General features: G+C 41.7%; 1 protein-coding gene across 4 annotated transcripts in view; it reads left to right on the top strand.

Annotated features, from left to right (window-relative positions):
• The window catches only part of CCNT2 (cyclin T2), a 79,597-nt gene that overhangs the window by 15,558 nt on the left and 40,128 nt on the right, over positions 1-23,911 (top strand). For 2 of the 4 annotated variants that reach the window (XM_068245935.1, XM_068245934.1), the window contains exons 6-9: positions 1,919-1,964; positions 5,872-6,035; positions 7,239-7,309; positions 9,028-10,168. In XM_068245935.1, the coding sequence (XP_068102036.1) occupies positions 1,919-1,964; positions 5,872-6,035; positions 7,239-7,309; positions 9,028-10,168 (1,422 nt within the window). Of the gene's footprint in view, positions 1-1,918; positions 1,965-5,871; positions 6,036-7,238; positions 7,310-9,027; positions 13,322-23,911 lie in introns of those variants that run through there. The other 2 variants (XM_068245933.1, XM_068245932.1) reach the window with 1 other exon arrangement.

The following is a 23,911-nucleotide window of genomic DNA, read 5'->3' as shown; positions in this document are numbered from 1 at the left end:
ATGTAAAGTTTCTTGACGTTCTTCTTCTAAGCTTTGTCAATTGAATAGATTGTTAAGAAAGACTAATAGACAGAATCAGAGCAGATACACGGCAAGGAGAGGCAGTATAACAAAACGTGCACATCTAAAGAGAAGTTGGGATGCCTTTTTATTGTAATGCGGTCTCTGCTGTAACAACTCGGGCAGCTACTCTTCCCTTGTTACCGCCAGTTTACTTCGGTAAATCCCCGAATGCGGCATTTTCCCGACCAGATTTTTTTTTTTTTTTTTTTTTTACGCACAGCCTTTTATGAATCGACCCCTTAAGTGGCAAAAGTTAGCATCCCTCACTGACTTGCAGTGTAAGATTGTTCTAATCTAGGCAGTCCTACTTTATAAGTTCCCTGTGTAGATGCTTCTATGCTGCTGCTATTGCACAACTGCCACTAATTGTCCTCGGCAGTTCTCACTGAGGCTCAGTAATTATTGTAGGATGTTTACACAGTAGTGTCAGTCAGTCAGCACTGTGACATGACTTTTCACAATATAGGTAGACACTGTAGTGACACATAGTAGAATGCAGTCAATTATTCAGGATACCCAATTTTATAATTTTCCTGGTTTTAGCATCAAAAACGCTTCAGACATCTATTTCTGCTGCAGTAGTGATAAGCTATGCAGAATTCTACTCTCGGTGCATTCTGGGAGATCAGCCATTTTTATTTCACTGGCTTTGGAATTCTTAGGAATAAACATTCCGCAGAGATGAACCTGCCAGTGGTAGACATGTTGCCATGTCATCTGATAAATGTCACAACGTAAATCTGGTAGAGGAAAGAGTTTACAATGGGCAAACGCTGACTAAATTATCCTATATAGTAATAGACAGGGACAGGTGTCTCTGTGTAGCTGGGTCCATGCTTTTTGCTACTGCACATGTGCGCAGCATGGACCCAGCCTCACACAGGCAGGACAGGGCCAGGGAGCCAGGCGGGCGTGTGAGTGGCCGGGTGTGCGACGGGCGGGTGCGAAGGTCACTAGTTTATAAATAATTATTGTACAAAATAGGCAATCTGATTCATGGCAGTATTATTTTCACTACAGTTCCGCCTTAACATTTTATTTTATTTTTTGGGGGGTTTTTTTGTGTGTGTGTGCTAGTGTTTGAGCTCAGGTATTCTTAAGGTATTCTTATAGTTCCAGGCTCATCAGTTACATAAAAATGTCATTTGTACAGTTTCAGACAAGCAGAATTGTTTGTATCTGAGAAATGATTGTGTAGAAATATTGCAAAGCAGATAGTAATGTAAGAGGAGGAAGGGTATTTAAAAATTACTTCTATTATCCTATCTAACTGGAAAACCTATCTAATGCAACATGCACATTTTGTAAACTTTAAGCAAATCTGAAGTGAAATTAAACTTATGAGATTGTGAATTGTATGTGTAGTACAGCTAAGAAATAGAACATTAGTAGCAAAGAAGAGTCTTGTGATGTTTTCCAGTACAGGAAGAGTTAAACTGCAGTTATCTATGCAAAAGAGCTTCTCTGAGCTCTTCAACCCAACTTGGGTCATACAGTCCTGTTTTCTGAAGCACTTAAACAGACAAACCATGAGCAACAGCTTGAGATAAGGTTTTACTGCAAAAAGCTCAACAGGTCATTATTTCTGCTGTGTTTCATAGCTTAAAAGGCAGTGGTTTTTAACTGCAACTGTGACAGTATGATGCAATGTGTATTAAAAAAAAACAAAAAAAAAACCTCTGCTTTGCTACTAATGTTCTTCATTATCCGTACTACACAATCCTATACAACTGGTGTTTTGTCAGATCAGCTTTAAAAATAGAAAGGATGTCTGCTTCAAACATGGTAATGAAAGTGCTGTCCAGGTCTCTGCTGAATGATGCTTATACGTCTATTTTTCTCTTTTGTCTTGCAGCAAGCAAGGACCTGGCGCAGACGTCGTATTTCATGGCTACCAACAGGTGGTTATCCTGAAACTTTATTGCACTATCGCGGCACACTATAGCTTTCTTTACTGCAGGGTCATCTTCCTGTGTCTCTCTCTTGCCTTGGTGCTCAGGGGAGGGGCGGGGCTGTCCTCTGTGGCCTGCCCTTTTCCCGCCCCCTAGGCCCAATGCTCAGCCCTGTGTGCGAGTCTCTGACACAGAGGGGTGGATTGCACAACAAGAAATGTAGTGTTGCTTTCTGATGAGTTTCTTGATTCTGAGTGCATAAACTAAACTGGTAGCACCGAATAGCAAGCTAGAGAAGTAAACTTAACCCAAGAGCGTCTTGGTGAGTACTGCATTACATGCCTCTCATTTAGTATCTCTATGCCAATTAAAGCCCAACTAAGCCCAAAATTGAACAAGGCAAATTCTTATTGGCAATCGGGTCGATAAGTGAATAGGAGGAGCACATAACTATAAAGTGGTTGACGATGTTTCACGGGCCAGATGTGTTTTTCCCGGTCTTCACTTCATTACTGCTTTCCCTACACGACCTCACTCCCCACTGACTAAACCGCTACTTCAAACTACTGCATGACACCAGGTGTAGTGAGTACACTAGGAACTGGACTTCTCAGCATCCCTGCATTACGGTAGAGAATGTTTAGGATGGAGAGGAGGTAGGTGTTTGGCAGTTCTACAGGAAACTCTCAAGACCCTGGCGGTCATAAGCCTATATGGATAGATGAAGAGCTACACAGCAGATTTCGTCTGTACTTTTAAAGTTCGTATAACTTACACTAATTGACACGATTGCTTTGAGAGTCTGCCCTGTTCAATTTTTGCTTTAGCTGAGCTCTAATTTGGTACTTTAGATATAGTTTTTGATAAATTACAATTACTTTTTTTTTTTTTATTTTAATAGTGTTATGTAGCAAATATTTTTATTTTCAAAACGAGCTGCCAATATGAATTTTTATTTATTTATATCTTGTAGACTCTTCACCTGGCAGACACGTTTAGTTCACAGCTCAGAATCCAGATAAAGCTCTCTGCTCTATTTTTTTTTGTATTTTTCTCCTCTGGTACAATAACAACTCTGTTTTGTTTTCCCAGCAGACTGGCTTATTTGGTGGTGCACGGTAGCCATGTTTGCCGACAATGGCTGCTGTGTTATCCCTTTTTGGAAGCTGTCGCCATCATCAAGGTGGTCAGAGGTTGAGCTGTGAGCTCCCACAGAGCCCCCTGCATGATGGGCACAGGACTTGTGTTGCATGCCCTGTACTCATCATGCAGGATAACTCCGCTATCCATGTGCCTGGAATATGCGAGTGTCTTTGGTGTCGTCCATTTTCTCCCATCGGAGTTGCTTTTTCTGCTTAGCAGCTGGCCAGTATTCTGTATCCTACAGAATGAATTTCAGGATGTATTATTTTGTAATATTTGAATAGTTTTTGGCTAGGGGGTTAGAAACTTTGTTGCCCTGCTGGAGAGTTCCTCTTTCCTGTCTCTAGGGACCTCCACAAAGCGTTGTGGATTTAATATAACTGGTTGTCCCATGGGATAGCAACAAGACAACTTTATCTTTCCTGTTCAAACACAGCTGAGCAATAAAATCTAAGATAAATTCTAACCCCTTACCACACTAACCAAAAATTCTTTCATTTTGTCCACGAAATTGAGATTCAAGGTTAAAGCGGATCCGAGATGAAAAACGAACTATATAGACAAGTTACTTGTTCTATCTTGCATAAAGTTTAGAAAGTTTACACAGCAAATCTAGTGGCAAACAGCTTCAACAGAATGATTATTTTGTCCTGTGATACAATGACAGCAGCCATGTTCTGTTTGTAAACATTACACACAGGCAAGCTGATCTGCATCTCCAGCCCTCAGCCTGTAAACCTTATTACCCCACCTCCCCTCTGCCTCTGAAATTATTATTACTATTTAGTATTTATATAGCGCCGACATATTACGCAGCGCTGTACAGTGTATTTATATATCTTGTCACTAACTGTCCCTCAAAGGAGCTCACAATCTAATCCCTACCATTGCCATATGTCTATATTATGTAGTGTAAGTACTGTAGTCTAGGGCCAATTTTAGGGGGAGCCAATTAACTTATCTGTATGTTTTTGGAATGTGAGAGGAAACCGAAGTGCCCGGAGGAAACCCACGCAGACACGGAGAGAACATACAAACTCTTTGCAGATAGTGCCCTGGCTGGGATTCGAACCAGGGACCCAGCGCTGCAAGGCGAGAGAGCTAACCACTACGCCACCGTGCTCTCTGGCTAGTAACACCCCCCCCCCCCCCCCCCCCCCCTTCCTCTTGCCCAGACTGAATCCCATAAGCCCTTGTTAGTGTCTGAAAATGACAAGGCACTCAGAAAAGCTGTGGGTGAGGCTTGTTTAGTTTATAGGGAGTTAGAGTATTAAAACAAAGTATTTGGCTTGAGGAATGCCTTATAAACTATATGAAAGGAACACAATTATGCAATGAGTAAAAGTTTCTCGGATCCGCTTTAAATTCCACGATTGTGAGCAGAGGCTTCTTAACTTCTGCAAATATTATAAGAATGAATGGCACATTATTTCATCATGTTTATCTTGTATAATTTGAGTACAGATGCCGAGCTGCTCCTCATAAATTGCATACACAGTTTAACTTGATGGAAATCTGATCGGAATTTGAAAAAAATTGCATAAGTGTGTGCTAGCTTTCCTCTGATTTTCAGATTGGATATAATCTGATCACTTGCTTGAATCGGGTCTGAAGTGAAATGTGCATAGTGTGTACCCACCTTTTTTTTAGAGGTGTGAAAAATAGGCAACATTTTTGTTCCCACACAATGATGTAATTGCCAGGATGAGATTGCTGGTTGTGGATGAGTGCCAAGTTTGCATTATAAAGACTTGCAATGGTTGCTTTCGTTGGCAAATATGGAGATCACTCCTTGTATTTGACTCTAATGGTGCAGTGATAAAGGCAGGGCTGTGGCGTCAGTCCAGGAGTCGTGGTGGTGGTCCCATAAACTGAGGAGTCGAAGTTGGATGATATTTGTACCCACAGCAAAAGCTATGGAGTCGGAGCAATGTTGGCTACCTGGAGTCAGTGTTTTCATAAACTGAGGAGTTGGAGTCCATGACTTTTGTACTGGCTCCACAGCCCTGGATTAAAGCAGTGACCATGTTTCCTTCATCCTTGCATCGTTCTTTAGGCAGGGGTCACAGTTGAGAATAACCGCAGCGTATTGCCACGTACCGCAGAAAACTTTTTCAAAAACTCCTGATTGTCTAGTCTGCTGCTGCATTTTCTGGAGGTTGCTGCGATTCAGCATTATGTTAATTAAAAAAAAACACATTCTTCCCCCATCTCACACAACCCATGCGGTGTCTCACTGTAATGGATACTGTAAAAGAACTGTATGCATTAAAATGCACAATTGTGTGGCAAACCGCTGCAGTTCCCACAGATGCAAGTGTGATCCCTCCCTCAGTCACTTAATTTTTATATAGAGAAAGTTATGATCTGCCTGTTTAATATAAATTGATTTTACAGGTTTTTTTTTTTTTTTTTTTTGCAATATTTTTAAAGTTTGGCTTAAGGTTATGGGGGTTCAGACCTTTTAACATTTGCACTACGTATCTAAAGCATACCCTGGGTTGTCCTCCCTGTGATGGTGAATTTATTTCCCAGTCCATCAAAGATCTGCTAGTACGGTCTGTCCATTCTAATAGGGCTCTAGCGAGCATTGTTACAGACGCACGGATGAGGTTTTATATGCTAATTTTGAAAATAAAATATATATCTATCTTCACTGTAGAGCAATTGGTATCTTATAATTTTTTTTTTTTTGTCTTTCATCTTAAATACATCTTGTTTAATTGTCTAATAAGTTTTTTTTGTTTTCTTTTTTTTGTTTTGCTATCTACAGCTTACATCTGACTACATTCTGCCTTCAGTACAAACCCACTGTAATAGCTTGTGTGTGCATTCACCTGGCATGTAAATGGTCCAACTGGGAAATCCCGGTGTCTACGGATGGCAAGCATTGGTGGGAATATGTGGACCAAACGGTTACATTGGAGTTATTGGATGGTAAGGAGGACTCTTCTCTTGTACCTATGCTAGCTTGTTTTGCAAACCACCTATACTGACAATTGGCTTTTGATTCTGAACTTGGCTATACAGTGTTCATTGTGCAATCTTGTACGGTTGTCTAAGTAGCTTACTGGCCAACAGATATGAAATGGTTTGAGCAGGTTATTTCATTGAAGCCCTTATACTATGTGAAAGTGGCGAGTTAGGGCAAGATTGCTCAGCGAAGATCTGTATGGTGTACAGCAAATGCATTGAAAGGTGTCGGTTTAACCGCTGGCTGTAAGCATTTTTTCCAGGCACAATCCTAAAGAAAATAGCCTGAAGCTTTAACCTGGATTCACTTTGCAGGGGGCACTGAAAGGGTTAAGCCTCTGTGTTTATTAGCAGAGAGCCTGTAGAGCTCCTGGCTTGTATTCACTGCTACTGATGAGACAGTGTGATCTGACTAAACAAGCATAACCCAGCAGCGTTTCCATTGTGTGCTGTGCTAGAGTTTGGATCCATTTTTAACTAGGCCACATTCTATATGCAGTAGAGATGAGCACAACGGCGTGTAGAAGCAAAGTGACAAACGCGATAACCATTTCCTTGGCATTTGCTGCTGCAGTATAGTATGTCCCCCTCGCCCCTTTTTTCAGCTGTGGGCAGGTCAGTGAGTTTAACTACCAGATGCCCACGGGAAAGGAGGGAAGATGACTTGGAGGTTGTGTTGCTGTCTGTAAAGCTTGGTTATGTGAAGTTGCCCTTCCCGAAATACCTTGCTGGGCTCCTGTGGAAGAATGAGAATTATATACTCTTTCTTTAACTGGGAAAGTACAGTTTCAAAGGTAATTTGTAATTTACAAGTGTACTTGTAGGGAAAAAAAAGTGCCCCCAGGGGGTACCTCGAAACCCCCCCCACCCCACCCCCCAGGTATTTACACTTTAGCACAGAGCTGCTAGCACGCATGTAAATATTGTGTGATATGCAAGATTATCAGCAGTGCATAGGCTGCACAGTCTGACAATCTCACTTGTGCATTGCCATATTGTACTGCTGGGCACATTACAAGACTGACCCCCCCCTTGTTGTGAATGGGATCGGCTACGCAATGGATGGAAATGGGGTGTTCGCTGTATTTTTATGTTTCTGTGAAGCTAAGTTAATTGTATGCATAATGGTTATCATCAGCTTCTATATAACTTTTCTTCTTTATACAGAGCTTACGCACGAGTTTCTACAAATTCTTGAGAAAACACCCAGCCGACTGAAAAAGATCCGAAACTGGAGGGTAAGGAGATTTATTTTCATTACAGAAGTCATCTGGAGGTTTTTTGTTTGAGGGGGGTGGACCTTTCATTGTCTGAATACCTGCAATAGGAAAGGTCATTGAGACGCAAATAATTCAGTTGATGCAGAGTTGTGCAAAATTTAATACAAACTTTATGCAGCTTGCAAATGGTCCATGGTGGGATTCGATTGATCCGGTTTCAAGCTGTGGAAGTTTACCCCCTAAAAAGTGCATAACTTCTGCATAAACTTCAGTAACCTCAATTTTGTCCAGAACAATCCAGGCTGATGTATAGTATAGTATAGTATAGTATAGTATAGTATATTTGTTGACTAAAAAACTTAACCACTTACTCTTGTGTGGTGCCAGTAAGAAGCACTTCGAGACTGCGGCAGGTGGGGTAGCAAAAAGAGGAAAGCCTGTTTGATGCATATTTGGGCCACCACAATAGCCCCACCAGTACTTCAGTTGTACACTCTGTATGCATCATGCATTGGGGGAATTAGTTAGAAAAATGCCTGAACTGCTACTTTTGGTAACTAGCCCAATATAGCAAGCCTAGTCATTTTGTATTCAGTCCACATTTTTACACTTTTAAACCCAATATTTTTTATTTTCCCCACAATAATATTTTTATTGGTATAAAGAGACTCAGCAGCTTATACATTGTCTAGGGTGTATGTATGTGCCAGAATGCACATCACAGGATTATCTAGCTTAGTAACTTCATACCAAAGTCCATATGATACTGGTGAACGTTTCTACCCAACCATTCATTTTAACCACATATGGCTGGTTGGAAGGAATACATCCAGTTGCTCAAGGAAATTGTAGCAGTGGTCCTCAAGACCATTCAACCGCTATTTTATGGACATTATATGAAAGACTGAACTATCATTAGTGTAGCGTGGGTATTCTCATGGGTATATCCACCTCTAGGCATAAGTAAGCTGTAGGTAAACTTGTTTTAATTCTCACTATACATAAGCAAAAGAAGCAAAGATTTACTAGTAGGTGATGCTTCATATATACGCAATAACCTAAAACCAAAGAAAAAGAAAACCAACAAAGTAAAAAAGAGACTCAGTGCCTGAAGCTACTTAAAGGGACTCCGAGCACCTCTCATGGGCATGCCTTTAAGCCAGACTACTTCCAACAAAGTCATGCTATGACCCCTCTGGAGGAGCCTCTTGCAATGGCCATGCGTGTCACTTCCTCTTCCTGCTTCATTCGGTGATGCACTTTTCTAACAGACAGGGGCGACCCGGAAGTTATAACCTAGCCAAGATGGCAGCCGCGATTGTTAAATTGAAATTGAAAACTATTTGGTGTAGAACGGCGATTCAGGCATCAAATGAAAGGGGAGAGCACAAGCTACAGAAAGGTATGCATAAAGTACTTTGCAGTACTGGTCGGAGTCTCTTTAAAGGCATACCCAAGAGAGGTGCTCTGAGTATCTTTAAGAATATGATGGACAATCTAAGGTATGTGAATCTAATATATTTTTTCCAAGATCTTATTTTTATTGTACAGGTCTAAGTACAATAGATGTCAGGACTTCCAATTACTAGTAATCATGTATTGGTTGCCTTTTATTAGATGAGATAGCAGGTCAATCCAATCATAAGATCCAAGCACAGAACAACCATTTGGGGTGTCAAGCGGAAATTTAAACAATGTTTTAATCCATGTGTTTTTTTGTTTTTTTTTTACTTCAGGCCACCCAGGCAGCAAGGAAGCCCAAGGCTGATGGACAACTTGACAATGCCCTCCTTAACTCGTCATTAGTCCCAAATTCGATTCTAATGGACCCGGTGGCTGGGATCGCTTCTACTGCCAGTTTCCCCAAGCCCCCAACTTCTGCTTTTCCAGCACCTGTAGCTCTGAACTCAGGAAGCATACCCATTCAGGCAAGCCATAACAAGGAAGAACTGCCAATATTAGCCATGCCCGGTACATCCTACACCATGGCACCCCATCACGAATGGCCTCAACACCAAGAACAGCCTAGAAATGATCAAGCTTACAGCCAGAAGCAAGATGGCAACTTGCCACCTACACAATACAATATGGCTGCTGGTCAGCTCCACGCGAGCTTACATCACAGGCCTGACAAAGCTGCAGATCACACGCTCAAGCCGGAGCATGCGCCTAAAGCAACAAGCGGCAAACACCACGGACAACTTTACGCTCACCCTGCGGCCATGTCTCATAAAATGACTCTAGACAAATACAGGGAGAAGCGCAAACTCGAATCTGATGTAGATGCTCGTGATCAGGTCCCACCTGTCCACATGGATCAGCAGCCGCTGTCACACAAAAGACACACCCAGATCCCCAGCGGTAGCTCAGTCACCTCCCCTATAAAAATGAAAATTCCACTTTCCAGCGCGGAAAAATCTGACAAACATTCTTCTGAGAAGAAAGATAAAAGTGGTTCCTTGAAACTACGCATTCCTATTCCGCCAACGGAGAGAAGCTCCAAAGATGACTTGAAAATGAAAATAAAGGTGTCTTCTGCTGATCGTCACAGCTCATCCGATGAGGGAAGCAGCAAGAGTAAGCACTCGAGCCCACATGTGAGCAAAGAATTAAAAGATAAACACAAAGAGCATTCTTCCAGTCGACAACACAGTAGCAGCAGCCATAAGCAGTCCCACTCGCACCACGGAAGCGGAAGCAGCAACAGCAATAAACTTTTAATGGACGTGAACCCAAACACTGTCTTAAGGAGCCCCGCTGGTATGTCCAATGAGGCTGGTCCCTCTACCAGCTCAACCACCTCTCGGAAGAGGCCGCATTCCAATGACACTTCATTCAACCATCTCCCAAAATTGAGCAAAAGCTCCAAGAATGCAGGTACCCTGCCAACTTCTGCTAAAAACCTAATTCCATCAAACTCGCATAATCACACTCTACTCCCACCTCCTCCTCCACCACCCCCACCACCTCCTAGCGGCCCACCCACCGGTGGCTCATATAAAGTAGGCTATGGCCAACTCAGCACCCTTGTCCGGCTTGAGAAGAATCCTGCCGAGACCAACGGCCCCGATACCAGTCCAGAGTACAGTGCCAACAGCCAACACATGGACTACAAAGATACATTTGACATGCTCGATTCGCTGTTAAGTGCCCAAGGAATGAACATGTGATGAGCGTTTTTAAATTTTCACAGCTTCTTCCCACCCACTCCCCCTCCATTTTACTGTAAATATTATATATAAATATATATTTTTTAATTTAAAACAGTTGGTAGGGAAAAAAAACTTCCTTACCTTTACAATGGCAACAGTTGTTGCCAGTTTCAATAAATGTTTTAAGTGCTGCTTTTACCCCCTCAAACGAAGAGGTTTAGTGAAAACGTCTATCTCCACATACGATAGTGTTATAAATACTGTAATTGCATGGAAAGTGCAAAAAATGATTTAAAAAAAAAAAACAGTATTTTTTTTTTTCTATGAACATGAGTGGATGGGTTTAAGTCGATAGATTACGTCAAGCCTGGGTGACTTCGCTTTGGCGTGGCGTGCCCGGCAGTTTTGTGACAGTTAGGTTTTGTAAGATTTTTAATTTTTTTTTTTTTTTTTTTTTTTTTGTATATTTAAAATGTATGTATGATATGCATGTTTCATAGATAAAGGGATAAAACTAAAAGATTATATGGACAACTGTTTACAAAAAAGGGTGGAGAAGAAAATGTACATACATTTTTGTATGTTTAGTTATAACCATAAAATACTCAGGTTCAGAGCTGCTTGTGAAAATAACAATATACAGATTCAACTTTGTTTTTCCCATCAAAGTCCATCAGAATACTAAACAAAAGATGGCTTTGCATCTCCCAACATTTTTTCTATGCCACAGAGACATAGAAATGGCAAGCCCTGGTGGCAGTAGAACATAAAACTCTAGGCCTTAACGGGATCAGCTGAAAACCACTAAAGAGGACATTTTGTTGCAGCCCATGAAGAGAGCATCCAGACAGCCAGTCAGCGGCAGTAGCCAGTCAGCGGCCCCCCTCTTCCACCCCCCCCCCCCCCCCCCCAGTCCAACATGGTTACTGTCTGGTTCATGCTTAGTCCTCAGGGTTGCAATGGAAATGGATAAGCATAAAAACACACAAAAATAACAAAACAAAGAAGAAAAAAAAGCAAAATAAAGTTTACATAATCTTTTGCTGTGAAGTGCATTTAAGTGTTTATTGGCTTGATGCAGTAATATAGACAGAGTTGATACTTAATAATGGTTAACTGTAGATTCATGTAATTTAAAGAATAAAAAAAAATAATTTGTAGAAAAAAAATATGAAAAATAACTTGCCTAGTACACTCATTAGTTATTTTTCTTCCTTTACAACACCAAAAGCTATTTTTAGTAGCTTATGGGATCACTGTTTCTATTGGTGTGTCCGAATGTATTTGTCTTGATGCCCGTTCCTTTCCCCAATTAATGCAGTCTTCACACTAAAGTTGCAATTGCCACGCCATATTATTCCAGCTAGATAACTATCCTCGGTTAACATTTTTGTACTTGTAAAAAAAAAAAAAAAAATTAAAATCAAAGTACATTTGTGCTTTATTCAAAATCCCAGTTAAAAACCACTTCCTCTCTATAATGTCTCTCTGCAAGCATCTGGATGTTGTGTGTAGATAGTATGTGCAGTCTCTGTTTTAATGAAACTGTAGTATGTTTTTATTTTATTTTTAATTTTTTTTCTTTTCTTTTTTTTTTTTTTCTTTTTCTTTTTTTTTTTTTTTTTTTAGTGGCATCCTGAAAAGAAATGAGCTAAATCTCACCAATTTTACAAAACCTAATTTCAAAATTGACTCAGGTAGAGGACTCTTTAGCCTCCCACGTCTGTCTAAACGTGTTAAATGTTCGACTTGTTTTAATTTTGTTAAAAGCTAGTTTTTTTTTTTTTTTTGTATAGTTTATTTTATAAGAATATTATTATTATTTTTTTTTGTACATTTCACAATAAAATTTTTTTTTAAAAGCATACATCTCCACTGCTGTTTTTGTTTGTGTTATCTGGGCCTAAACTAAGCAACATGAACTTGCCAGTTTGGTAGCTAAAAATTGGGCCTCGCAAACAATTGGCAAGTCTCCTAATTCTAAAGAATTGTTTGCAGTAAAGTGGTACTCATTTATGGAAAAAAAAAAAATCAATATGCTAAAAAGTTCTACACATTACCATATGCTAGATGCAAATGTACGACGCTAGTGTCCTCTTCCTCCGTCAGTTTTTTTTTTTTTTTTTTTTTTTCAAAATGGAATAAACTTTGTAAAACTAGTGAGATTTGGCTAATTTTTGACCTTTTCAAGTCTATCCAGAGTAAAGTTCTCACTTACTGTTTAAGTACTCCATGCTGACAGACCATAGAATAAAAGGGTATATTTTTATTCAAGACTATTTGAAAGTACTGTTTGCACTGTTGTAAGTCACTTTTGAAAGAAAAAGGTTAAAAATACAAAACTGGAATATGTGCGTTTTTCATGTACTAGATACGGTGCTGGGTATGTATATGTGTATACATCTGCACACAGCGGAAATAGCCGCATTGGATCACACAGCCTGTGTCTGCCCACTAGGAGCTTACAACTGCTCCCTCCTACAAGACCTGCTGCTTTGTGACCCAGACTAGACTGCCTCCGCTGTGTCTCAAGAGTTAGCAGAACAAGTTTTAGATTAGAGTTAATGTGGACTATAACACTGTATAGTTGGAACTTTCATGCTCCGATCTATTACTGTATACTGGTCTTTCCTTGTTTTAAAGCAGTCTTAATAGATGGCTACTATAGGGAGAATGCTGCTGAGCTATCTGCGTGACATGATGATATGGTTCTAGCCAGTATGCAATTTTTTTTTTTGTTTGTTTTCATTGTTTTGGTTTTTTTCCTGATACCTTCGGCATCCTTGCTATAAACCAATGATTACTCTAGCCTTACAGTGTATACATGTATTATTGATCTTGTTAAGCCACAATGACAATAAATGAAAATGCAACTTTGCGCGATGACCTTCTACGTGTGTTCTGAATTTTATCTTCCATGTGCCGAGATTATACCTCTTCCATATAGCTCGAGTCCTCAACAGGCAGGCAGGTCATTTTATGCACTTAAAGTAGCAGATCCTAATTCACACATTTGAGACTCAACATTTTCAAGTCCATAAATATGTAATCGGACTCCTCCTACAAATTTTGCTTACAATCTTCTGGACTGAAGTGTGTGTCACTAATTCATAGCTACTAAATTTTCTCAGCAACTTTAAGCCAATTTTTTTTTTTTTTTTTTTTTCCTCCCCATCCCTCTTCCTGACCAACCACAAGCCATGATGGACTATATTTCTGTAGAAGGCATGGCTTCAGCAGATGGAGCATCCCTTCCCAGCATGCCCTTGTGACTGAGGGAGTGTTGTAGGTTTACTAGGTGTGAACAGGAAGTAGTTACACTTAAAGCGGACCTGAACTCAGAACTTCCTCTCTGCTCTATTAGATGCACAACAGCATAATAATGTTTAACCTCCCTGTCGTTATGATTATTTCTGGATTTTAGTACCTGAAAGCAGTACAATATTTATTTATTTTTTCACAAGCTTTTAGACCCTTAAATAAATAAAATCAAAACGCTAGATGGATCTGGTGCAGACCTGCACATTACACACCTCCCATGGATCCAGCTCGGGGTTACCGCTCTGGCTTTTCTGCCCGAGCCTGATTTGGGATTACTGCTTATGAGGTTAAAGAAAACAAATCTTTGTTACAGCTAAGATAAAACCTACAATAAATCTTCTGTGTTTCTACTTCGTGCTTTCATGGAAGCAGACCTATAACATCCTGTGCTTTTCAAATGAGCTTATTTGCTGTGGCATTCAGCTGACATAGGGTGGCGATCAAATTACAGTGGGGATTAGTCACAGATAAGGGTGGGGGGGGGGGGGGGGGGATAGGCAAAACTTTCTAAATACATACAGGGTGCATTTCTGTTTTCCTGATGTCCTGTGCAAGAGTTCAGGTCCACTTTAAGCTTTTTCATGCATAGCTTCAAATGTTCTATAAAATACAATTTAAAACATAGAACTTTAAAACTGGAACTGTTCCTAGTCACTTTGCTGGTATTTTAACAAGCTCATTCAAGCTGAACTAGGTAACTGCCATGTGTGTCTTCTTTCGCTCTCCCCTCACTTTTTTCCCATTTTTGATCACTAGGGAGTTGGTATGTTTATGATATTCCTATTTCTAGCCTCGGATTTCATTGAAAAATGTGCATCTATTGGTTAGGCTCCATTCTGGTTTTTTTACTTCTTGCCTTATCCTTTATTGCAACAGAGTAACCAAGCAGCTCGGGGTGACCCAAACCACTAGGAATGTATAGGGGGATAAGAGGCCGAAAAGCCCTCCTACTAATAAGCAATGCTTGGTGAAATTTGCCTTCTTAAAACAGGACATTTGCAATAATCCAGCTATTTGTAGTTGCCCACAATGCACCACTACTGTATATGCAAATGATCGCTTTTCGCCCCTGTAAGCTGGACAAGCATCCAGAACCGCTGGTGTATAGCAAGTCTATTACAACAAATAGATTTAACGGTGAGTGGCTTTTGTTTTTGTGTTTTGTTTTTTTTTTCTTTGTTTTGTTTTCAGGGAAAAATGGTGAATATCACATGAGAGATTTTAGAGCTCTGCTTCCAAGCTTGACAAAGCTAGTCAATTTGGCTGCCATATAGTAAATGTAGGAGAACTCCATGGATGATGGGGCCTGGTTACCAGTCTGCAGTGATAGAGGCTTCTTTGCCACAGTAGCAGCAACACTTCAGACTTTACCGCTTCACAGATCCTTTGAGTATGTTAGTACAGCACCACTGACTATGTTGGGGTTTCTTACAGAGTACGAAACAGACATGGGGCACCGAATACAGACAATGGTATACACATAATATAGATAGTGGTACAGTACTGGTAGACATAGTAATAACAGTGACAAATCTAACATGATCAGAATGTAGAGCAAACTTCAGGCTGGGAACACACTTTACTGTTTTCGTGCGCGTTTTCTGCATGGAAAACTGAGAATCAATGGGCTAGTTCACAATGATTTTTTCACATGCAGATAAAAATCTGACATTCTGCACATTTTGTCAGTTTTTTGCATCGATTACATTAGCAGCTGTGCAGAAATCTGAAAGACAAGTGTGTTCCCTGCCTTAAGCCCCAATAGTGGGAGAGAGCCCTGCCCTTGTTTTGGATGGATCTAGATAGTAAACATTTCTCTGCAGTATAGTTAAAAAGTGGGTCCGAGATAAACTTTTTTACTCATTGCATAATTGTGTTCCTTTCATATAGTTTATAAGGCATTCCTCAAGCCCAATACTTATTTTTGTTTTGTTTTAATACTGTAATTCCCTAAACTAAACAAGCCTTGCCTTGGCACTTCATGTAGCAAGGGCTTATGGGAGCTCAGTCTGGACAGGAGGAGGTTACTAGCCAGAGATTTCAGAGGGGCGCAGGAGAGGGGAGTGAGCTGAGGGCTGGCGATGCAGTTGCAGCTTGCCTGTGTGTAATGTGACGAACAGAACATGGCCACAGTCATTGTTTCACAGGAATAAATAAGCATGTAGCTGTTGAAGCTGTTTGCAGCTAGATTTGCTGTGTAAACTAGCTAAACTTGATAATATAGACAAGCTACTTGTTATATTTAGTTTTTCATCTCGGATCCGCTTTAAGCTAAGAACACCCTGTATAGAAGTAATGGTTCTGGTTATGGCCAACTTTTGATAATCCATGAGATGCTAATAATTTGAAGTTGTTGCAAAATGTATGCAGGTTGCCAATTAACGAATTCAATGTAGACACGGCAGGGGCAATCTTCTCCAATGAACCGGCAGCTTCTGATAATTTGGTTATTCCCGGCGGTGTTGCACGTGTGCTGCAGTGTATGCTAGATGTAGTCGATGAATGAGTGTACAGCTCTGTATTGTTCATTGCATGGCATGTTTTCCGTGACCCAGCGACACGTGTGTTCTCCTATACACTCTGCCCGATCACGGAGAGGGGTTGCTGGTGAGGTTGAATTGTACACAGAAAGGAATACACCGACTGAATAGGTCAATGCGTTCCACTGCCTCTACTTTGCAGGGGCCCTGTGTGAGTACTACAGTATAATCTCGTTATGGTAAACTCCAAGGCATCAGGAAAACTGGTTTTATATCAAATGTGTCGAAAAAATGGCCCAGCATGCCCTGATGCATTCTTTGCTGCAAAGGAGCAACTCTGTCCACCCATTGGAGGTACAGTACAAGCACTGGCACGTTTAATGGACTACAAGGTTATACAGTATATACCTTAGGGCTGCATAGCCAGGCGGGACAAATCTCTTGTACAGTATCCAGGGCTCCTTAAAAATTGCAGCTGGCCCTGAATAGAGGCAGCCACTCGCTGCTTGTGAGTGGCTCCGATACCTCTGTGGGTGGGACTTGCAGGAGGTGTTCTTGAAAACTTTCTGCTCACACTTGAGTCAATCATGAAGCCTCTCAAAAATGCAGCCAATCATAAGCCACTCACCTGTAATGCAAATGGCTCTGATACCTCCACGGGGGAACTTGGCACTCTCCTTAGTTTTGCAGGGAGTAGTCCCTCTCTGATCTGCACTACAAGTGGCCTGTACTGTACTCCACAGGCTACCAGGAGTGTCATCGCTACAAGGGAAGAAATACCCGGGAGTGCGTACAATCACGTGGGAGGAGTGTGACGATACTTTTATCGGTGAAAGTGGGAACGCTGCATCCTCTGCTGTTTTGTACAGTACTGTATATCCAGCACCGGTGCCATTCTTCTTGTCTTACAAATATTATCAGGCATCAACTCTCTTGCAGCCAGCCTGAACAGAGCAGCCGACCATGGGTGTCACACTGACATGACGCATGCTCCGCCCACTGTTTACTGGAGTCAGCGTCATGTAGGGGCCTAAAAAGGTTTATTATACAGACCTGGAGAGGTAGTTCACTGTACCCAAATGTTTGTTATAAAGAGATGATACTGTATTACTTTGGAGTCTTATGGATTTTTTTTTTTTATTCTGAGTACGCTGCTTCCAGTCACCTGAATGACTTGTTGTATTTTAAAGGGAATCTGTGTTTTTTTTCTTCTTTGGCACCAGAGTGGATTTTATTTATTATTGTACAGTAACTATGAAAATGTGGAATTTCTCAATCTAGGCTCTTGAGCAGTTATTGATCCCTTTTTATTCAAGTATTTATATAGCGCTGACATATTACACAGCGCTGTACATGGTATATTGTCTTGTCACTAACTGTCCCTAAGAGGGGCTCCCCATCTAATCCCTACCACAGTCCTATGTCTATATATGTATCATGTAGTGTATGTATCGATCCCTTGCGTTAATTACTAAAGTCAAGTTAGAGGCAGTAATTGTGGACAGGTTTTCTCAGCTCCAGTCCATAGAATGTTATGTCTGAAAAATTTCTGAGGACTGGTGCACACTACAAGAGCTTTTTAAACGCTAGAGATTTTGAAAACTCTTGCTAATGCAATGCTATGGGGGATTTTTACAATATTACATCGATCCAGTGTGAACACTCACAGGATAACATTAGCCGGAGCATTTAAAATCACAAAGCGCTTAGAAAACCTCGTAGTGTGTGCCAGCCCTGAGGTGAATCGGCTGTGTTAAATTGGCTAGCAATACTGATTTAATGCTAGGGAAACCTTGACAACATTGACTTGTTGGGAGTATCGTGAAGACAAGGGCAATTCTGAAGTTCAGAGACATTCTTTTTAGGATCGTGCACAGAATTCTTTCCAAGAGAGATGTTAGTGAACCGAAACTTGGCTATTCGAATTGCTGCCTAGGATGCCGATTGGCATAAACCTTCATCACCTTCTTAAATCCTCAGCTGCAGTTGTAAATAGTGGATTGAAAAGACCCAGGACACTAAGGTTTAATGGGTATTCGCAAAATGTTTTAAATGTAATTGTGGTGCTGTGCCATTTGGCTTAGAGTGCCTAAGATGAATGAAAAGAAAAATGTTTTATACATACCTGGGGCTTTCTCCAGCCTTTTTCAGGCTGCTCAGTCACTCGCCGTCCTCTATCCCTGCCTGGATCTTCCACAATTCAGTCCGGTAATCCCCGTCAGTCGGCGCAGTCCGGCAGCACGCACTTTTGCAGCTGGGAGCGTTTGGCACTTGCGCACAGGTAGAGTATGCTCCCGGCAACTAGGCACACACATGCAGGTAGGCCGCGCATGCTGCATTGATTAGCAGGATTACCGGACTGAATTGTGGAGGATCCAGGAGGTGGAGGACAACCAGGGACCGAGCCGTCTGAAGAGGGCTGCCGGAATCCCCTGGTTACATTCTTTTATTTTATTCATTTTTATTTTTATTTTTCTTCTTCTCCGGTTTACTTTCACCTCCTTGGCGGTATAATACCGAGCTAGGGTCATGGTGGAAAACCACAGCTAAGAGCGTTAATCCTGACCTCTGCTCGGGGTAGCCGCCGGAGGCTCTATGCAGAGCAATGCACCCAGCGGGAGCGTTTCTACATACTTCCCAGGGATCCCAACGTCGGCCGCCATTCTTCTTCCTCTCCTCCGAGGCTCTACTTCCTCCTGGTGAGATCGCTGGCTGTCGTCATGACAGCGTTCAATCTCCCTTTAGAGTTGCCAAGGGGGTTAAAGAGGAATGGGCAATCTTTACCTTTTCTCAACCAGATCATCAAAGTGTGATGTCATGACCATGGTCCTGACAGTTTGCTGTCTGTTAACCTCATTGCAGTGTGGGAAATAACACTTGTGTTCCTACTACCAAGCAAGCAGTATTCGGAGCTGTAAGGGGGCCGCAACTACTTCTTCACTCCCTATGATGGAGGGGTCCATCCTTCAGATCAGGTGTTATTTGTGGCTACACTAGTTGTGGATGTGAGGATTATGACGGCCTCACTTCTTTTATGAACCTTGTAAGATGGGCCCCCTGGTTGTGAGGCTCAATCAAAGTTTTGCTAGGAGCCCCATGAGTTGTAGTTATGCCTTTTCTCTCAGTCCAGGTGTTTTTGCTTTTTTGTTTTGTTTTAGGACATCCCATGAGAAAAACAATTGTATCTATCCTCAGTCTCCTAAAAATGACTTTATTTTTTTTATTTTTTTTTTACATGGTTTCATTGTCTCTGCTCTATGACCTCTTCACTGAAGTAGGTCAGAGCTAATATCTCTGAAATATTGACTTTTTTTTCTTTTTTTTAATCTCTTTCCTGTTCTCAGAAGCCATTTACTGACAGGAAAGTGTTTTATGGCTGTAATTACTTATCAGTGAGGGTCATACTATAGTCTGACCCGGTACCAACCCGGACAGAAGCTGTCACTTGCATACCTGATTAACTTTTTCAGGCAGAGAAAGAAAAAAAGGAACACAGCCTAGTTATTTGTGTGCTTGGCACTGTACATACACATGTCTATTTCATGTCACATACACCTTTTTAAGGTATAGCCATCCAGTGTGACTTCAGTTGGAAACAATAGGAGCCACGAGTGTGTCCTTTCTGAGAAGCATGGAAGACTATTGAAGTGATGTATAAAAACCAGCCCCCTTGGTTTTAGATCTACAGACTGGCAATGAGTCTGCAATCTTTTCAAATGTTTTGCTATGGTTTATCTGCCGAAACGGTAATATCCTTTCCACAGGACTGCTATGGCAAAATGCCTAGTGGGCGTGTTACTTTGCAGATTATTGCAGGTGATTGCTCCTCCACAGCTCTTTAAAGGACTTCCGAGGCCAAATTTAATAAAATCACACTGTACCTTTTTATGATCAGAATCCACGGAGGACGTCCTGCCCGTCCTCCGCTCTGTCCCGCCATCAATGCAGGATTTTCCGTTCCCCTATGGCTTGGCCCGACCCCACCGAAGGGGTCGCATCGATTCCACCTGTAAGATGGCCGCCGCCATGCTCCGCGGCTGCGCACTACGCTTTGCCGCTAGCGCGACTGCGCAGCCTATTGCCCGCCTTCCGCCGCGTATTAGGTCCCGGCATGCTCCCCAAGTGTAGGGCAATAGGCTGCGCAGTCGCGCTGGCGGCAAAGCGTACTGCGCAGCCGCGGAGCATGGCGGCGGCCATCTTACAGGTGGAATCGATGCGACCCCTTCGGTGGGGTCGGGCCAAGCCATAGGGAAACGGAAAAACCTGCATTGATGGCGGAAAGGAGCGGAGGACGGGCAGGACGTCCTACGTGGATTATGATAATAAAAAGGTACAGTGTGATTTTATTAATTTTGGCCTCGGAAGTCCTTTAAGCGTAAATACTAAAACAGGCGCACCAGGTTGCCAACTGAAAAGTAAAATTTGTAATGTTTAAAAAAAAAAAAAAAAAATTAAAAAAAAAAAAAAAAAAAAAAGGCGTAGCATGGATGTCATTGCAACATGGAATTTCAGTTGAAGCTAGGCCAGATAAAGGGATCTAGGAGCAGAGAACCCCAATAGACCTGGAAAGTTATAAAATATGGCGCATATATGGCAATGTGATTTGAAATGTTAAGGCTGGTGTGCAGATCAATGATGTGTGATCATGTGACAACCAAAGTGGGAAGCACATGCCTGACTATCTTTACCAGGATAACTGAAGTACAGTAGAAACCATAGCCATGAATAAGATGTTCTTACGTAAGAGATTGTTCATAGCTTATCAATAAAAAATATTTTAAGCACCTGGCAAGCAAGAATTTTTTTTTCTTCCTCCTTTTATCCTTCTAGACCCTTAAAGGGACACTTAAGTCAAACAAAAAAAATGAGTTTGACTCGCCTAGGGCTTCCAATAGCCCCCTGCAGCTGTCCGGTGCCCTCGCCATCTCCCTCCGATCCTCCTGGCCCCGCCGGCAGCCACTTCCTGTTTCGGTGACAGCAGCTGACAGGCTGGGGACGCGAGTGATTCTTTGCGTTCCTGGCCACAATAGCGCCATCTATGCTGCTATAGCATATATCATATACCATATAGCAGCATAGAGGGTGCTAATGTGTCTGGGAACGCGAAGAATCACTCGCGTCCCCAGCCTGTCAGCTCCTGTCACCGAAACAGGAAGTGGCTGCCGGCGGGGCCAGGAGGATCGGAGAGAGATGGCGAGGGCACCGGACAGCTGCAGGGGGCTATTGGAAGCCCTAGGTGAGTCAAACTCATTATTTTTGTTTGACTTAAGTGTCCCTTTAATCCCATATTTGTAGTGCTGGTGAGTTTTGTGAGATGACAATGTATTTGTCTGCTTTCCTGGTGGGTGAAGGTTTTCCATAATGGTGGCACTCGTGCTGCAGGAGAGACTCTGTGGCAGGGTGATCGTTTGGTGAAAGGTGGGAAGGTCAGTGCTTGCTTCTGGGTGGGAGGCTGTAGTCTAATAGACCGTATCTCTGGAAGCCCTGCCCCTTCCATTAGGCCTTCAGGTGCAAGTGGCGGGAAATGTGTTAAAGAGGAAGTGGACATGCCGGTTGCATCCAGGCCATTACGTTGAAGTCTTCGCAAAGTCAGGCTATACCAGGATTCTCGAAGGTAAGAGATGCCTCTGTACGAGATTTCTATTAAACCCGTGTACTGTAATTGATATAACCCTTATGTTCCTTGTAGCTTTTTTCTTTTTACTTTTTTTTTTTTTTTTTTTTTAAGGGGGGGGGGGGGGGGGGGAGAGTTCTAGTGCCCATTCTATGTGAATGTGTTTTTTTTTGTTTTTTTGTTTTGTTTTTTTTTTGTTTGTTTCTAAAAACTGAGTTTAAGAAACCTCAGGTCTGTGCTGAGGGGTGCCCCCTTCCCCTTAGACAAGACCGGAGGATTTGTCTCAGAACCTCAGGTCTAATGGTGCCCATACACTGTAATACATCCCCCCCCCCCCCCCCCTAATGCTCCACATAAATGAGTACACCCCCTTTAAAAAGTACAAATTTAATCAGTAGCTCAATGAACAAAAGAACAATTTCCAAAGTTTTCACAAGGCTGTTTTATTGAACGCTTGTTTAACTCCCAGAACCAGAAATTAAGGTTAATATAACTTGGATCACAAAATCTTCAGTTTTACTCAAATTGTTTGTTTTAAGCAAAAATGAATACACTCCACAACAAAAACTACTACATCTAGTATTTTGTATGACCACCGTGATTAAGGACAGCACCAAGTCTTCTAGGCATGGGATGAACACGTTGGCGACATTGCAACATCTTTTACCCATTCTTTTCAAGCATAACCTCTTAGAGCCTGGATGCTGGATTGTCACTTCAGAATTCCCCACAGGTGTTCGATCGGGTTCAGATCAGGAGACATACTTGGCCATTCAATCACCTTCACCCTGTTCTTCAGAAATGCAACAGTAGCGTTAGATGTGTGTTTTGGTTAATGTCATGTTGGAAAAGTGCATGACTACCAAGTGCACGGAGTGATTGCAGCATCTTCTTCCTCAGTATAGAGCAGTATGTTGTTGAGTTCATGATACCGTCAATGAAATTCAACCCCACATAAGGACACTTCCATCATGTTTCACTGTAGGCACCATGCATTGTTCTTTGAAATCCTCACCTTTACGACCCATACAGTTGTGAAACCATTAGTTCTAAAAACAGTGATCTCTGTCTCATTACTCCAGAGTATAGAGCCCCAGTAGTCATCTTTTTCAGCATGTGCCCTAGCCAATTCTAGGCGTGCTTTTTTGTGCATATGCTTTAGGACCGGCTTCCTTCGTGGACTACACCCGTGCATGCCATTTTTCTATTCTTCTGCAGTGTCCTCCGTATGGTGTCACAGGAAACGGTCACTCCAGTTTGGCTTTCTACTGCTTTAGCTAACTGAGGTGAACTTGCATGGCGATTTTTCCTCAACCCTTCTCATCAGAAGACTCTGCTGTCGAGATTTTAACTTCCGTGGATGGCCTGGATGTCTCTGTAAGATGGTTGCACTTCCATCTTTCTTACTTTTTTGGATCACTTTTGCTACAGTAGTTTGACAGCTTTGCTGATCTTCTTGTTGCCCTCACCTTTTTTGTATAAAGTAATGATTCCTTGTCAGATTTTTTTTTTTTCTGTTCCATGTGAAGCCATTGCTGACTCTGCTGGACACCTCTCTTACATGAATCATTAGACTCTCACCTGTGGTTGAATGCCTGTTAATTAGAATTTTGTAGTCTTAAGTGTGGCTTTTCTCCTAAGACTATAATTGGGCTGTACTCCTTTTTTGCAACATGGGCTTGAATGATTTTGTTGGGGAAAAATCACTTTTTTGTGTGTGCAAAATAACAAATCTTGTTTGCAAGCAATAGCCCACATTTGTGTGAGAATTTTTATAGTACAGTATCTCATAGAAAATATTGATCCTGAAAGGAAACTAGAGGTTTTCTGATAAATGTAGTGGGGTGTACTCATTTATGCTGAGCACTGTACGTATGTTCAATTTTTTTTTTCTTCAGAAAAACTATTTTGAATATGAAGAAATAGTTGGGAAGAAGAAATTGGATCAAAGTTTTGTATTTGGAGATGTTTTTGCAGAGTTTCCCCGCTCTTTTTCCTCAGACGGAATAGGAAGAAATGGCTGTAATAAGAGCTTTGTATAGCCTTTACACTT

This window comes from Hyperolius riggenbachi, chromosome 7 (genome assembly GCF_040937935.1).
Source record: "Hyperolius riggenbachi isolate aHypRig1 chromosome 7, aHypRig1.pri, whole genome shotgun sequence".
In the NCBI taxonomy this organism is placed as follows: Eukaryota; Metazoa; Chordata; class Amphibia; order Anura; family Hyperoliidae; genus Hyperolius; species Hyperolius riggenbachi.
The sequence above is the reverse complement of the archived record's forward strand: the minus strand, read 5'-3'. Positions and strand labels throughout refer to the sequence as shown.